The sequence below is a fragment of the Perissodus microlepis genome, chromosome 20 (genome assembly GCF_051167445.1).
Source record: "Perissodus microlepis isolate ML-2025 ecotype Zambia chromosome 20, ASM5116744v1, whole genome shotgun sequence".
Taxonomy (NCBI): Eukaryota; Metazoa; Chordata; class Actinopteri; order Cichliformes; family Cichlidae; genus Perissodus; species Perissodus microlepis.
Window position 1 is genome coordinate 676,404 of NC_140480.1, and position 17,401 is coordinate 693,804.

The 17,401-nt window shown below is 41.4% G+C and overlaps 1 protein-coding gene across 2 annotated transcripts in view; it reads right to left on the reverse strand.

Annotated features, from left to right (window-relative positions):
- cacna2d3a (calcium channel, voltage-dependent, alpha 2/delta subunit 3a) overlaps positions 1-17,401 on the reverse strand; it is a 123,447-nt gene that overhangs the window by 28,478 nt on the left and 77,568 nt on the right. The window contains exons 12-21 of one of the 2 annotated variants that reach the window (XM_084916026.1): positions 13,531-13,664; positions 11,983-12,000; positions 8,313-8,384; positions 7,862-7,942; positions 7,008-7,082; positions 2,571-2,654; positions 2,343-2,414; positions 1,635-1,696; positions 1,423-1,490; positions 198-243 (exon numbers count right to left, since the gene is read on the reverse strand). In XM_084916026.1, coding sequence (XP_084772152.1) covers positions 198-243; positions 1,423-1,490; positions 1,635-1,696; positions 2,343-2,414; positions 2,571-2,654; positions 7,008-7,082; positions 7,862-7,942; positions 8,313-8,384; positions 11,983-12,000; positions 13,531-13,664 — 712 coding nt within the window. The remainder of the gene's footprint in view (positions 1-197; positions 244-1,422; positions 1,491-1,634; positions 1,697-2,342; positions 2,415-2,570; positions 2,655-7,007; positions 7,083-7,861; positions 7,943-8,312; positions 8,385-11,982; positions 12,001-13,530; positions 13,665-17,401) is intronic. The other variant, XM_084916027.1, reaches the window with a different exon arrangement.

The window sequence follows — 17,401 nt, forward strand, 5'->3', positions numbered from 1 at the left end:
AGTCACCAAGTGACACAAACAATCAAGTCAAAGTTCTGCAGATCCCAAAAACTGTTGTAGAGCTGTTGTATTTCAGTTGACATCAAACCTAACTTTGATTTATTTTTATGATTTGGCAGTATTTTAGGATTTAGCCCAATAAAGATGTCCTTTGAGTAAGGGACGGGGATAAAACAGCGGCGGGAATATACTCTTACCATTCGTCTGCCAGGGCTACATCAGGATGCTCCAAGTCATGAAGTCCTGTAAAAAAGAAAACGTGAAAACTATTTGGTTCAAAACAAATATGCAAAAACACTCAATATGAAGTCATAATAATAGGGCTAGGCATCTACATCTCCACTGCGCACACTTAAACACACACCGGGGGATGAAAAATGTGTTTTTTGAATGGATGTGACAGCTCTGATTAGATCAGGAAGAGCCAAGTCATGCTCTGAGCGCTCTGTGTGATGGACATGTTTAGAGAAACACACAGACAGACACACACACCACCACCACCGCATGAATATTAACATGCATGGGGTCTGACATGAAAACAGACATGCATACACGTGGAGAAACACACAAGCAGGAGCAGACACACAACACTGTCAGGAGAAGGACGCACAACACACCTAAGGAGCCGCAAAGGGGAATATTTAACTTCCTGTGAAGTTGTGGCTTTTTAAATACATAAATCACTACATGAAGAGAAAGACAAAAAGTGTCTAGAGGTTTGAAGAGGAACTGGTTAAGTTGGGCCAAAGAGGAGAAGTTAGAAGACTTTACATACCCAACACATAACCAGTTTATGAAACATGATGAATGTTTACTGATTTAATCAGATTATCTAATGTAAACTTCATCCAGTCATAACATCAAATGTTATTTTAACCTTCATGTAATAATAATCCCTTAATACAATAATCATAAGATTTGAAAGGGCATAGTTAATGTCAGAATCCAGCTTTTTCTGCACAAATATCACCGAGGATGGAAAAGGATTTCTTCTTGTTATTGTTTTTAAAAAAAGGCCGTTTTATTGGTTCTGACTAATCATTCTGCAAAGAGACTATTATACCATGCATTCCTAGAAAATTATATCCAAATATATTTTTATTAAACATTTTTGTCTTAAAATAACTTTAGAAAGTGCATTTTTTGATTGTGCTTATGTGTTTTTATACAACAAAATAATAAAATAGTATTATTATAATACTAAAAAGCTCTTAGAGAAGCATTAAAAACTTCCACAGTTGAGGAAACTACTTGCTGAGTGCTTGTTTAATGAGAAATGGAAAAACAAAGGAGGAAGAAGAAGAGGGATCGAGAGAGTGCGAGGGAGAGAAAAGTAGGAAAACAAAAATAAAAGCAACAACAAAAACAACAACAACACAGAAATGAGTCAGAAAGCAAAAAGAGAAAAGGCTGATTTCCTACCTTCCTCTACTGTCACGTTCCCCCTGAAGAAAAACTTCCCATGGCCTCTGGAAAGAGCAACCCCTAGACTAAAACAAACAAACAAAACAAACAAAAATAAACAAAAACCCCTAAAACAAACAAACATGTTTCCTAAAAATCTGTTGTTGTTTACAGATTAACCACCGGAAAATTCAGCTTCGTTAGCTTAAGGAAGTCTTCAGACTTCTTACCTGAAAGGAGTCCCTTTGATGTCTGTGTAGTAGTAATCATTGTGCAAAATCAGCACACGTTTCTGAAAGAGGTGAATATAGTCGCTGCGTTAAACACCAGGCGGTGCTGTCTGATATCATTTCTTGCAATCTAGCGCCATCTAGTGGTGGAAGTAGTAAAAGCTTCTGTTGGGCAGTCCTTAGCTGCAGATGGACATCAGTACATTCATAAAGAGTCTCTTGCGAGCGTCTCTGTCTCTCTATATAAATATAGATACAGAGAGATTTTTTTAATGTGTGTGTGGATGTCTGTATTTACACACCAAATGCTTAATAATCAGCCTAATGCAAATCGCTCTTTAATATGCCGTGAAAATGTGCGAACACACATTTAACACATTCACACATATCTACACACACCTTTCTCTCTCTCTGACAGGAAGTAAAGCAGAATCAACGGGCTGCTGTTTCCCCGTATTCAGCAACATGTGCTTTGTGGAGATAAGGGGCTCACACGCAGAGAGACACACACCAGTGCATGCACAGCAAACCAAATCAGAGACAAAATCCCTAAGTCAGTCCTGTACATCACTGAGCCAGCTGTAACAACCCCTTAGCAGAGTGAATGCTTGCTGGTAAGTATTTTCTCTCGCTCAGCCTCTAGGACTATCTGACAAGTGCGTTGTTTGTGCGTTTGTTTGTTTTATTTCTGAACTTTGCATTTCTCACCCCTTTGTCTACACTCTTCTTCACCTCCATTGAGAAGGTCCCCGTCTTCCTGTTGACCATTGCATTTCTTAGCTAGAAAGACAAAGCGCGCACACACACACACACACACACACACACACACACACACACACACACACACACACACACACACACACAGTTGTGTTTGATGACACTGATTTTCAGAGCACTGCTGTCATGACACTTGATGCAGATTTACTAGTGTCTCACCGTGTCTTCCTTATCCTCCCATTCCACCTCAGACAGATCCACGCTGCTATAGTTCGGTTTCTTTCTCTTCTTGCCATCTCCATACTGGACAAACATCCCAACACACACATGCACGCACAATCAGAAATACTGGAAATGACATAACAGAAAGAGTATGCCAAACTACGGCAATTCTTTTGTTGTTCTGTTGTTGTTGTTATCAGTTATCAAAACAAGCCATTGCATTTCACATAATGAAAATGTCATCACAACTTCCAAGAAAATGTTTGTATTTTGTTTTAAATAGTCTTGAACAATAGTTGTCCAATGTTGCATGTTTGTTAAGCCACGTAGCAACTGCACTGTGATCCAGTCAAGCAGAAAAGGGACTAAACTCAAGGGATGAACCAGTGTTGTGTGTACATATAATCTACTTAACTTGGCAAAGAATCTATTTTAAATTGAATCTTTACTTTGTTACTAACATGCACAAACACATAATTTATCCCCATTTATTTAGTTGAATGTATAAAAAGATAACAGAGTCTGACAGGTATAAAATATGGTGATTCTCAAAGCGCCACTAGCCAAAAACTTGGCATATCTTGGTGTGGATGGTGTTGCATGGTGGTTCTAGACAAAACTGTGCAGGTGACAGGCCAAAGCAAACTATCTACATCAGATGAACAGTATCTAAAAGTCATGTCCTTAAAAAACAGGAAAACAGTCCAGTGGACACCAAACACGGGACCTGAAGATAAAGAATCATCAGAAATAGTTTCAGTGGGATGGAGGCAATCATGGAGCCATTTTACCTCTTTTCTTTCCTTAAGAAGGGAAAGAGGGAAACAGACTGAGGTGTATGATAGCAAAAGAAGAAACTGAGAAGATTAAATGAGCAAATACATGATAAATTATTACTGAACCAAAGAATTAATCTTTTGTAACCCCAACAGAAATGACTACAGAAGGAGTTTGATGAGTAGGTTGATATTGCTTTCATAATTTACAGTTAAGTATGAAAGTAAACCCCAGAAGCCACCAGCCAATCTTTGTTTAACTGATACAGAAGCAAAAGTAAAAATGACAGGGAATAGTTTTACATGGTTGCTGCTGCTGTTTCTTGCTTGTGGTTACTCAGTCATGCTGACAAATGACCTTTTGTCTCTGGCTTTGAAAATTAGGACTGTGCTCTAATGTAAGGAGAAGTAGCCACAGAAAGACAAGCAAGCAACTGTTGACAAACTATCTCCACATAATCATGTTTGCACCTGTGCAATAATAGTAGAAGCTCGTTTTTCAAAGCTACTGTAATGAAAAAAAAGCAGGAGTGACACAAGAGAAACAGAAACCAAAGCTTCAAAAATGGAAATGTACTTTGATGTAAGTGGACAGATAGTTTTCACTGGTTAACATACAACAAAGAGACGATGGGAGTGGGCGGCTTCAATTGTGCAGAATATGATGCAGCTTGCAGCACAGTTTCTAACAGCTTGTCTCACAAACTACGCGTGAAAAAAGAAGAAGATCTTTTTACTCCATTCAAATCACATCTTTTTCAATAAGAAAAGGCTTATTTATTGAAACAGTCAATACGTTTTCTGTTTGTTCTTGACCATCCCTTTTAATAATGGTAAATGGCCTTTAGCGCTTTGGGGTCCTTAGGGACTAGGAAAGCCATCCACCCATTCACACACACGTTCACACACTGGTGATGGCAGCTACATTGTAGCTGTACTGACAGAGGCGAGGCTGCCGGACACTGGCGCCACCGGGCCCTCTGACCACCTCCAGTAGGCAACGGGTGAAGTGTCGGACACAACGACCGAGACTGTCCAAGCCGGGGCTCGAACCGGCAACCTTCCGATTACAAGGCGAACTCCCAACTCTTGAGCCACGATCGCCCCGTGATACGTTAATACGACTTTAACACCATGGCCCACTTTATTAGTAAAGAGTTTTGCTTTATTTCTCGGTCAACTTCATAATTAATAACTTCATATTTCAGGGTAACAATCCAGTAAGTTCCACAACTTGCTGGACAAAGACAGTGTTGGTAGTTGTTGCCTCTGTACACAACCACAATCAACACTTGGCTGATGTGCAGACTTTAATTCTAGGAATTTGTAAAAGAAAAAAAATGCATTAACTGTTTAGGCATTACAGCTGTTTTTATACATTTTCACTGGCTCTTACCAGTGTTTGGACCCTTTTTTAAATCGTCCATATTTCCATTCATGAAGACTTCTCTTGCTTGTTGCTGTCATTTTTCGATGTTGTGAAGCTGTCTTTCTAAACCATGGAAATAATTCTGTCATCATTCACTTCAGCTGACTCCTGTGGTCTTTCAGGCCTTTTGTTCTGTCTCTCTGACAGGTTGATTTTGTTTCTTCAGCCTCCCTCTCTTGAATTGACACATCTTTGTGAAAATTACAGCAAAAAGCTATAAAAAACAAATTCAACACTTTGAATCAGCTTCAGATGTCACGTCTGTTTCATTTGCTATGAAATAACAAGGCAACAGGCTTCACATGATGTTGACATTGTCAGTCAGTTCTCCGATTACCTCTGAGCCTCTGAAAATGCAGGTCTGTGTATAAATTCCCATAATGTTTAAACAGTCAAGCACTTTTTTGTTAAAGCTGAAAGTTTCATTTCATTTCAATCATGTCTTGATTGTTTGATTTGAAATCCACTGTGGTGACATACAGAGGCAAAACCATAAAATCTGTACTTTTGTCCAACAAGCTGTATTTGAAACTACTTTGATTTAAGAATAGTCTTCATTTTACGTACACCTATAAAAAGGTGGTTGTCACGGTCGCAGTGGCAGACCGTGTGGAGAGTGTGTGGAGGACTCGGGTGCAGACACAGGCGTGGACACGAAACTGAGTTCGAACAAAAAGCGAGCCTTTATTGTGGCTGAAGACAAGGAGTGCAAACAAGGCAGAAGCACAGTGACAAAACTAAACTATAACTAAACTGGGAAAGTGATACCAGGATAAACTATGAAGACACAGGAAACCATAACTATGAATATAAAGGACTGGCTGTGACAACACGGAGGGTGGGAACACAGACGACGCGACACAGACTACATGAAACACAGAGACTAAATACACATGAGGGACGATCAGGGGAAGTGGCCACACATGGGAGCACAGCTGACACACATGAACCTAACGACAGGACAGGAGAGGTGAAACTGAATACACTGACACTGAATACAGACTTTCCAAGTAAAACAGGAAACATGGAGATCAGACATGACATGAACTAAACACAACCACGCAGACATGACGCATGAACCAGGGAGACTTAGTACAGGGGGAGATGACATAAACAACTAAGGAACAAGACTAAACAGCAATCTAGAAATTAACTAGGTGAACTAAGCTAGGCACAAATGAATACAAAAGATACATAAAACTCAAACACTGGGTCGCTCGACCCAGGACCATGACAGTGGTGTCATCATACTCGAAGAAACCTGCTGGCACTTGGGCCAATAGCTGGATAATTTAGTCTTAATTTCACTATTCCTTTATTTAATCAAGTGCTTCAGCCTAATAAAGCACCGATAACTTCTTAAAAATGAAACCGCGGAACAACAGTTTATGCATATGTGACTTTTATTAATCTATCAAGCGTCAGGATGCAACGCTCCAGGAATACACCACTGCTGGGTAGCTCACTGGCTTGACCACTGACCCATTAAATGAAGGTGAAACAGATCAAAGTACTGAACTTTTTAATTGCATTTCGTGTGTGTTTATGCGTGCGTCTGTGTTACTACTGTATGTGTGTCTACTTTTGAATCTGTCAGTGAGGACAGTCTCCCACCCCTCATTAGCTGTTAAACACTGGTCATTAACGTCTTTAATTAGACCTCTATTAAACCATCTGTCTGTCTGCCTCACTGTCTGTTCTCTGCTCTCCATCTCATCTGTTCCCCTCGCATCCATATGAGCATCTCACTCTTCTCCCCCAGTGTTACAGCAAGCCTACCTGCACCTATCCTCACATTCAGCAGGTTCCCGCAGCCTCCCTCTCTTTCTACACTCTCTCCGTCCAGCTCTTGTGAGAGGAGTGGGTGAGTACAATAGAGTTAATCACAGCCATTCAGAAGCTGTATCTCTGTCTATTCACAGAACAGCAGAGGCCTGGAACATGCTCTCCTCATCTACATACCACCACGCAGCCAGCATACTCACAAGGCACACCACACAGAGTACCACACAGTTACACACCATTCTGTTAAAGTCAATCACAATCTCAGTGTGACAACAAAAAAAAGAAAATTGGTAAGTGACTTGATGTGAACTCGAGAGGGTGCATTCATCTATCCAGTACAGAACAACACATTTTCAACTTCAACCTGTGCATCCTAAAAGGGATTTTTATGGTAATAAGGGTCACACTCAGTAAACTCTGAAATGTCCTGGAGGTAATACTCACGAGTGGCCGTAAATCCGGGTGGGTGAGGATGTAACCGTTGTTGGTGATTGCAAAGGCGTAGCCATGAATGCCCAGCTAGTAGAATATGCAAAAGCACACACAAAGACACACCAAAATTATGCATAACAAATCAGAACCTAATTGTAAATCTGGTTAATCAAGCCCCTTTCAGAGTCTTTGTTTTTGTGGTAAAACCGAGAACCGCACAACGGGAAAGGACGGCATCGTTCATCATGTCACGTCTGAGCAAATAACACGCTTTCAAATGTCAACACCTTACACACATCCAAGATTCAGATCTACAAAAGAAATCAGTGCAGGGATGTGGGTGGGGGGACACGACCAGAATGCATTAATGAACCGAGTGTAATTTCCTGTCAAACCAGGAGCTGTGACTAAGTTCATCTCTAATTCATCTGCGGCTTGGCTTTGCATTCAGTTACTGTACTCTGGACTGACTTATGTGGAGTATTTTATGTATTATAAGGTGGGGTTTTGGACCGCTGGTGGGACTGGAGAGGTGGAGCAAGATGTTCAGAGTTCAGTGTAGAGGAGAGGGTGACTGGCACAGAAGTTGCACATCGTGTAATCAGTCTCTCCTATTTATGCAATAGCTTGCTAGGATCTGGTGGAAACAGACAGTGGCTGTTGTAGCCATACAGTAAAACATCTTCGTGAGCTAAAGCTGTGTGCATGGGTATTCAGGACTGTGCCAATGTGCACAAGTGTATAAAACTGCTTGTGTAAGCATTGGGAACCCTCGGTAGTCAGTGTGATAGTGTAAAACATTGAATAACGGCTATCCAGATCCCTAATCACGTGCAGGAAGAACTAAGTGATGCTGGATGTGGTACCTTATACTTGGGGATAGTCTTGAGCAGCTCAGAGACTGGCACATCTGTCCCAACCACCCCCAGAAGGATTCCACGGTTTCTCTGCAAGCACACAAATATACGAAAATTGGTTAGCTCAGTTTAAAAGGTTACTTACATAACAATCTTTTACAGCCGCATCAGTGCCTCCGTTTATGTTATTTATAAAAATATTCAACTTGCAATGCGCTGCTTTGTCCCAATTGTCAAACTGCAATCAAAGTGATATTAGCATCCATCAAATACACAAAAAAATTAACAATGATTTTACCATTTGTGTCAATTCTCTCAAAGACCAATTCCCCGTGATGGAATAACTCATGAGGAAAATTCAGTTTTTCAGTTAAGCTGTAATTTCATTTGAGACATCGAGCTTTGGAATCACGAGGCAGTGAATGTGTTGTGAATTCTGCATCACTGTATGTGAGCTTACAGTCTCGTTCTTGGTACTGAACACGGGCATTGCCACCGTAGTCATCAGAACTGGACCTTGACCGTCCTCCAACTGAGTGATTTGTGAAGCAGGAACAAACAGAAAAACAGAAAGAGCCAAAGGGAGGGAAGAGAGGGAAGGTAATGATGAAACTTCATTGTTTTTGTTACAAATTTTATGTAACCACAGAGCACATTTCATGCATCTTATATGAAACATCTTGCCTAGTCACACTGAGCAGTTTCTTCAAGCTGCAAAACATCTGCGTGGAACATAGAATTTGATGGGAATTTAGCCGAGGACCTGATCATCTTCTTCAGAGACCAACTAAACTTCCACGACATGTTTTATTCATGTTTATTATTTGCCCTAAAATATGTTCAATCAGAGTCTGCCTTTGATCTCTTGCAGAATAAGCTTATCCAAAGGCAGCGCTTCTAGTCTGGATCTGGGTATCTCCCCCCTCTAAAGACTGCTGGGATAATTATGATATTTATCTTTCTACCGGATGTCTGTATCTGACGATGATATCCATTACAGATGAAAGCTTGACACTGTCTTCTTAGGAGACTGGAGGAAGGCTTAGTACTTGAAAAATATGATCTAACCTTGCCTACCCAGAAATGTTGAATCTGTCTAAATGTCAGTGACTTCTTCCATTCAGCATCAGTAATTGGATCATTAAGCAAAGAATAAATCCAAGATGAAAATCTACAATAGTTCAGGGGAACACGGAGCGGCAAAAAGCATAAAGCATGTTCTACTTACGCGGCACTAATCAAAGGAATATCATCTTTTAAATTTGTTGGACTGACTAAATATCAGCACGCATCTTTAGAAAGTACTGAATTTTATACCGACATTGTAAAAGTGCTTTCTCCACCCCAAGACTTTTTTTTCTTTTTTACCATGAGAGATAACAGGTAATGACAAGGAAATCTGTCAATATCCCTCAGACGCTAAGGAAAGAGGAATTAGTGGCACGAGTTTGGACAGCTGCTAAATGTGATTTGGAGTCCAATATTGGACATAGAAGGGAGAACGAAGCATACCTAGATACTGCAGCTGCAACACGTGGCAGCCGTGCTACTACAGAACGGGATAAATGAAAGAGATATATCCAAACCCAGGTCGTTTCAATCAGTGCAGTATATTACTGGTCCTATGGGCTGCTGTATCCCTGTGAACCCCAATAGAAGACTCTGTGTAATATGTGAACCCTTTGAGCAGAAATCCAGATTGTTAAAACTGGTAAAAATGCCCATGCTTACCCAGCACTTCCAGGGATTGCCATACTTTTAGGTAAAAAAGAAGAGGCAGTGCATTTAAAGTCACCATCAGAGCTACAGAAAATCCTTATTTACCTTCCCAAGGGAGGAAAGACCTTTAGAGAAGGCAAGATACACTTTATTCAGCCCCACGGGGAATTTCTTCTCTTTGCATAACCCATCCTAATTATTAGGAGCACAGGGCAGCCAGCTTGAAGCAACCAGGCCAGTAACTGCATGTGTTTAGATGCTGTGTGAAATCGAAGACCTATGGTAGAGCATGAGGATTCCACATCGAAGGCCTGCCCCAGCCTGGTGTTGCTGACTCAGGACCTTCTTGCTGTGAAAGTGGAAGTGGTGCTAACCCTAATCCTTAAGGGATCCTCCTTAAGTCAGAACTCACACATCTGGGCCAAATCTGCATCATCATTGCCTCTGCGAATTTACCTGTATGAGCCACAGTAAATGAGCTGTGGAAGTTCTTTTCCTGCTGTGGGTCAAATAATGAACGAGAACACCAGTGGGCATTAATACACTTGACACCCCACTAGCACATACCCACACACACATAAACACACACACGAATACCCATCAGAGGGCTAACATACACACCCTTGGCCTGTGTTTTATGTTTCATAGTACACTTTATAATCTAGGTTGCTGTGACAAATTGCCTGGAGGTAGATGAGGTGACCCCTGTTTCCTTGGAGACCAGGTTTGTGTGTTCGTGCGGGAGCCAACGCCACCTCTGCAGACTAATTTGAGGAAACTAAAACAGACCCGATGGGAAACTGAGCTGGCACACCTCCAGCACATGTTTTTACTGCACAGGTGTTTGGGGATTATCTTTGAAAGCTCTTAATTACCTCAATCAATATTAATGCTTTGCTTTGAAATAGCGGAGTTCATGTTCATCCAGCAAGACATTTTGAACATCTCAGCATTTCAGTTTATCTTCAAAAGGCAATCAGCTGCTCACAGATTTTTTGGTCTTCGTACTTAATCAAGTATCAGTCTCGTTTTTTTAAACTCCTCCTGTCACTCCCACAATGTTTATGATTCTTTAATCTCTTATATTCTTTTTCCAACCCTCCCTACCGTTGTCCTCAAATATCTCCCCCTGACACATTCCTCTCACCCTCACCTCCCTCGCATCATCCCTGAGCTCCAGTGTCAGTTCATCCAGCAGAGTGGGAAACAAAGCCAAATGAGCCAGAGAATGATGAATGAAGCTGGTGGAACGAGGGATAGGAGAGCAAGAGGGAGGATGGCAGAAAGGAGAGCACAGGTGGAGGGAAAGAGATAGGGGCGAAGAAGCAAAGTGAAACAATAAAACAAAACAAAACACAAAAGAAAGGTAAGATAAGAAAGACGGACTGCTGGGTCGCAGTGAGAGGGAGAAAACCGGGGAAAGATAGCATGAAGGAAAGATGATACACTTCAGTCCTGGAACACAATGCTCATCAATTTTCTAACACAGAGCCAATCCAAGGAGTTTTGCTCACTTCTTATCACACGTTTGCATCTTTCTGTCACTGGAGTATCGTGTATGTGTGTTCATGGCACCCAGACCAGAGCAGTGCTGGGGCAATTATATGCAAAGAATTGGTGCAGATTCCTCGCTGATCCTAATAAAATGATATCTATTTCAGTTTTCTGCTGAGCTGTTTTGAGGTCAATCAGCTCGGGTCTGTCACACTAACAGCACTGTGTCAGACATACGGCCTGCCAGCTGTGTAATGCTACTGCTGTGCCTCGCTCACACTGATGGGGAGGCAGAGCGCTCTTTTGTTTCGCCATCATCACTGTTGTGATTATAGAGCTGCTTATCTCAACCCACATACGATTCATAAATCATTGGAAAAATAAAACACTGAAAATGATAAAAAGGCATCAGAACAGATCATCCCGCCAATCATTATGGACTATTGGATTTTCACCCAGAAGATGACAAAACAGCTTATTCTGGAAAATTCTACCAAAACAAATAACACAGGCAATCTTGTTTTCACACCAAAAATCACACAGGCCAAAGAACAAAATGAAGCCTCACATTTACACACATAATCACAATGCCAGCCCAGAGACACTGGCAAAGCAAGGCTAACATAGCATCACCAGTGAAGAATGAGCGAGTTTGTGCACAGACGTGTGCGAATGCGAAATCAGACGTGCAAAAGAGAGAGCGCGTGAATGGCACCCATGACAACCATGAGGCATGGCTTCAATCAGGAAGTTGACAAACAACATATGACAACGACACATAAGAAAATGCCACGAGCCGCTATGATAGTTCATTTCACAGATATTAGAAACCGAAACGCACATGCACAAGAAATGCACATGACACACAGCAGGCCTCACCACAGCACAATGCACCAATGACCTCAAACCAGATTTACCTTTTGTGCTTGGGGGAGCTAAAGAGAACAGATTAAGAAGGAAGAGGAGGTGAGAAGGAGGATGACGATGAGGAGGAGAGACAGGGTCAATACATTTGTGGACAAGTGTCAGAAAGCCTTTCAGTGCAATTTTCACTGAATGGAGTGCCAGTGGGCACATACAATCCACTGACATTGAACACAACTTAAAAACAGCGACTGTCTCAAGAGAGGCGAACTTTATAGTCAAAAGGGCCGCAGCAGAGAGGAATCAACACTCAAGTGCCGTAACTCCTACTGTAAGAAAACGTAAGCATTTCCTTATACGTGTTAGGTCAGTGCTGAGTGTATGCACTTCTGTGATAAATGGGAGGGAAAATGAGGACAAAGAGAAACACATGAGCACAGAAAGACAGGAAAGGGTAAAACATAAGGGATATTAAAAGGATAGCTGAGAGAAAAGAGTCTATTTTTATGTGGTTTTTTGATTGCGTGGTGGGTATTTCTAGTGGAGGGCACTTACCTTTGCCTTCACATGGCCAAAGCTCTCACACTCTTAATCTATACAGAAACTGTTAACTCCTGCTATTTTCTCTCCGTGTCTAACACAGTAACTTCAGCCAAGAAGGACCAGTGTGGGTGAATAATGCAGCATGTTGTGTGATGATTTTGGATCACAGGGGATTCGTCCTTTTAACTCTGTTATTATCATTCGGGGGATGTTTGTGTCACTCAACTATAGAGGATGTACAGGAGACACAATATTCACTACCTGCTTGTGCTCAGTATGTCGGCCAGCATTGTGATAGAATAGGAGATTTAGAGATTGGAAACCATAGTTTTCACAGCAAAGTCCTGAACTATTCTAGACATTACCTAATGATGGCACATGTGGGAACAATAAATGCCCCATGCGTTCAGATCAGACATTACATTTACTTTATTATAGCAGCTCCCCAGTACAATTGTGCAATGTTGCATCCATGTGAGAAGAGCCCACATAAATGCCCTGGTGAGTTAAGAGCAAATGACTGTGACCCATCATGCTCTGGTATGATGGCACCCTCTTCTAAACCAAGCACAGTATTTCCAGTATCAATAAATCTGAAGTGAGACTTTTTCACGCGGGAAAGGTCAACTATGGGCAATGCCCCGAAAAAGATTCTCCTAAGACTGTCTGGAGTTGAAAATGCTGCAACTCACAAATGTTCTGCTCACCCTACGAAGCTCCCAAGCACACACAGGAGGCTCGTTTACTTAATGGGTCCATCTGCTACACACAGACTCATTTAACTCATTCACAGTCAAAGGTATAAATGCAGAAAACATTGTCAGCCCTCTGCTCGTCTTTCACCCTCCATAACTTTCATTTGGGTTGTTTAATTCATTCCCCTTCAAAATACATGTTTTCACAATATGAACTTATACAAAAGGTCCCGTGGTTTATGTATACAATGATTCAGCCCATTATAGAGTTTTCTAAGCCTACAACAGCCCAGTGGATATGTGAGGCTATCAAGGACCACGTGGACTGGAGTTAAGTAGCAAGCGAAGGCAAATTCAACTCACAGTGCTATCGATGTAGGCCTCAGTCCAAACTGTGTCGTGCTCCCGGTCGATCACCTTGGGACGACTGAGAACATGGAGATACTCCATCACGTTCTCTTGCACATCTGCCAGTGTGGAAATCTGAGTGAAATACCCTGTTGAGCAAAAAGTGGAGGAGAAAGATAAACAGAAATGAAGAATTGTTCATTCTTAATTAAAGCAGATTAATTATTTAAATTAGATCCTGCCAACAATGAGGCAGCACAGGCTCAGAAGTCTAACTCACTACTGCCCAAAAACACATGCTCTGTGTTTCTAAGCTTGTTTGAGGGTAGATCAGATGCCTGAAAAAACATTTTAGCTTTATGGAGCCAGCAACATATTCCAAGCCATTGCTACTATTTTAATAATCTTGGTAACAATGCAGACTAACTACATCTGGGATGCAGTGCTGCTGACCTGCTGTTTGCATGATGGAAACTTGGTTAAATGTATGACTAACTTTTAAAGTATCCTCCGCAAACTATTCAAGCAAGACCCAACCATCATGGGTTTTTAATACATATGTATATGCATGTGTATCTAAATGTAAGACCAAAAATATCTCAGCTAAACTTCAAGCGATTCCATCTCCCATAATGGCAATGCCATCGTTATGACACTAATGTGTATGTGAAGGAGGAAATATACTGTCTCAGGAGGAGGTTCAGAGTCAGCACTGCAGTCAGACAGAGACAGAGGCGCCATGAATAAGGGAAAAGAAAAAGCCCACCACATTTTCACCCAGCTGTAAAAACAGCAAACTGCCTCCATCACCGTTGGGCATTCAAGTAGAAAATCATAGTCGGAGGAAATAGATGTTGGGGTCATCTTTCCCAGCAACAACTTTGACTCCACAGGGAGAAAGGACCTGAAGTCTAGACACAATACACAGATCTGTGATAGACGTGGCGCATCAACCCAGCCCAGGTAAAATAATCTAGGTGACTTAAAGAATACTTAGAAATGTTGCCTTGCTTCCTGTTAAAATGCCCTTTAAAAAAGTGATAATAAAATAATAATATATGACAATATGCACCATTAATTATAAGCTAATCTTAAAACTATATCTATAGTAAAGCCCAAAATAGAATAATTAACTAAAAATAAAATCTATTATTGACAAAAAGTGCTGATATCACATAACTGCTGTAATCAGTATATTAACAGAGATGACTCTGAACTTGACCTGGAAGTGAACCTTTACAGGTCTTTTTTATCCTCAGAGGCATTTGGAGTTGGCTATTATTCCACCAGACGGTGCAATGAGAACACACACATACAGACGCATATCACACACAAAGACACTGTCTAGTCTAACTGCATCGTTCATCACAGTAGTGAGTCGAGAATTACTGCTCCCTCTCGAAGGCTGAGGGTGTCCTTCGAGCTGAGCCATCAGGGCCAGATGCCAGGGGAAGAAAAATGAAGGCTCCCAACTTTCAGTGGATGGTACCCATGTTGTACATACAATACAGCCTCAGCAAGGTGTGGACAGGTTGAGGGCATCAATATATTTTTACATGACCTTGGTCTGGGTCATATGTAGCAAATAAGATCCCGTAAGGTGTCCTGATTCATGATAATGGATGAGGTGGAAGTGAAAAATGTATCATCGTGTAAGGAAGCGCTGTCTTGGTGCACAGTTGTAAAAGTATTTTACAACAAAACTGTAAGTTTTTTGCTTATTAGAAGGAGAGAGCTCGTCGGAGGAAATAGATGTTGGGGTCATCTTTCCCGGCAACAACTTTGACTCCACAGGGAGGAAGGACCTGAAGTCTAGACACAATACACAGATCTGTGATAGACGTGGCGCATCAACCCAGCCCAGGTAAAATAATCTAGGTGACTTAAAGAATACTTAGAAATGTTGCCTTGCTTCCTGTTAAAATGCCCTTTAAAAAAGTACTGATTACCTGCAGAAATATACCACATTATGAATACTCAAATGACACTAGAGGAAAACTACTGCTGCACTGGTTGCAACAAGGCAAGTACTGATGTAGCATTTAAATATGAATACAATTAAGATGTTAAATTGCACGTGTAATAAACAATTTATAAAGAGGTGTTGATTAGCTTTGATACACATTTTGGCAAATAATTGCTAAGAACATCTGAAACGACACTAAAGTTACTTGTAGACAACACTGCGATTTGTAGTGAGAATATGGAGCAGATAGAAGTAACCCCAGAGAGGAGGCGGAGGTACGAAGGTAAGAAAGGAGAGTCAGTAGGAAAAAGACAGAATACGTGTGTGAATGAGGTCGAAGGAAATGTGAAGACGCAAAGAGTAGAGGTAGCGAAAGGGGACGAGTTTAAATAATATCGACCGTCCAAAGCAACAAACTGCACACGAGAACACGGTGAAGGCAGGGTGTGGTAGTTATGTAACAATAAGAGTATTTTTTTTCTTTAAAAAAATGTTGCCTGATATATCAGACATATATCAGACACATGAAACATAAACAGATTTCTCTAATATCTTCTATGTGTGGTTGTTTATTTACTCATTTACGTCCGACTCAGCTCAGATCAGCCGGTTATTTTGCTTGTGGTCATCCAAACAGGTGGTGTGTTAACAGGGAAGTTGCCCTCTGGTGAACAAACTATCCAACATCAACACTCGTAACATGATTGAAAAGTGTTTCTCCCAAATCTTCTTTACTTTTTACATTTTCACAGATCAGCCATTATAAACACCAATAGATCAACAATAAGTTACTATAATACTGGCCCACTAATAAACTGGTCAATTAGAGGTCGATCGCTAAAAGAGTTACTAGTTGTGTTCAAAATGTGCTTTTAGCCATTCTTTCTTATAAGAAGTTGAAAATGTATTTGTTGATATACAAGTAAAGTGAAATGGTTGTTATTGGATGTGACAACACATTAACCAGTGGGATTGACCAACCACTGCAACAGCCCTATGGAGTCAAAAATGTATCTACCATAGCTGGATAAATAATACCTTTGACCTTTACGCACTCACCGCCAACCAAACGTATTCCTAGTATTTCACGTGTAGTAGTAAATATACAGAGCAGCACGGTGGCACGATGGTTAGCACTGTTGCCTCACAGCAAGAAGGTCCTGAGTTCAACTCCACCATCAGGTATGTTCTCCCTGTGTTCACGTTCTCCCCAGGCTTCCTCCCACAGTCCAAAGACATGCACTTTGTGGGGATAGATCGAACAATCTAAATTGCCCCTAGGTGTAAATGTGAGTGCGAATGGTTGTCTGTCCCTGTGTGTTGGCCCTGCGACAGACTGGCGACCTGTACAGGCCCTAGCCCTCGCCCTAGCTGGGATAGGCTCCAGCCAGACCCTGAAAAGGATAAGCGGATGGATGGTAAATATACGGTAAATGCTGAGAGTTAGTGAAAACATCTAACATTATTTTACCAATACTTGCACCAGTTCTATCCCAAACAAATTCCTCTGGGGTTACATCAGAGCCATCCAGCAAAAAAATCTGCCAAATCAAACATGCGGCGCCACCCGCTCTGGCGACTCCTCGTGAATAAGGAAGCAGCCAAAAGTAGCTTTACTTGCACTGTGACACTCATAGCATTTCCAGTCCTGCTAATATTCTGGGCCATGCAGAGTTTTTGACAGAAGACTGTTCTGCATCATTTCTGCGGGATGGAGAGAATGTCACAGTCATCCCCCTGAATCATCATCAGTCACACACATTAACATCCGTACTATAGCATTACACACACACACACACACAAGTCTAAACAAACACAATGTTTTCAGCAACCAAACAGGTCTCATGTGTACATCACATTGCTTGCAACAGCCTTGGGGCAACATGTGCATTCCCTGGTGCATGCGCACACAAGCGCACA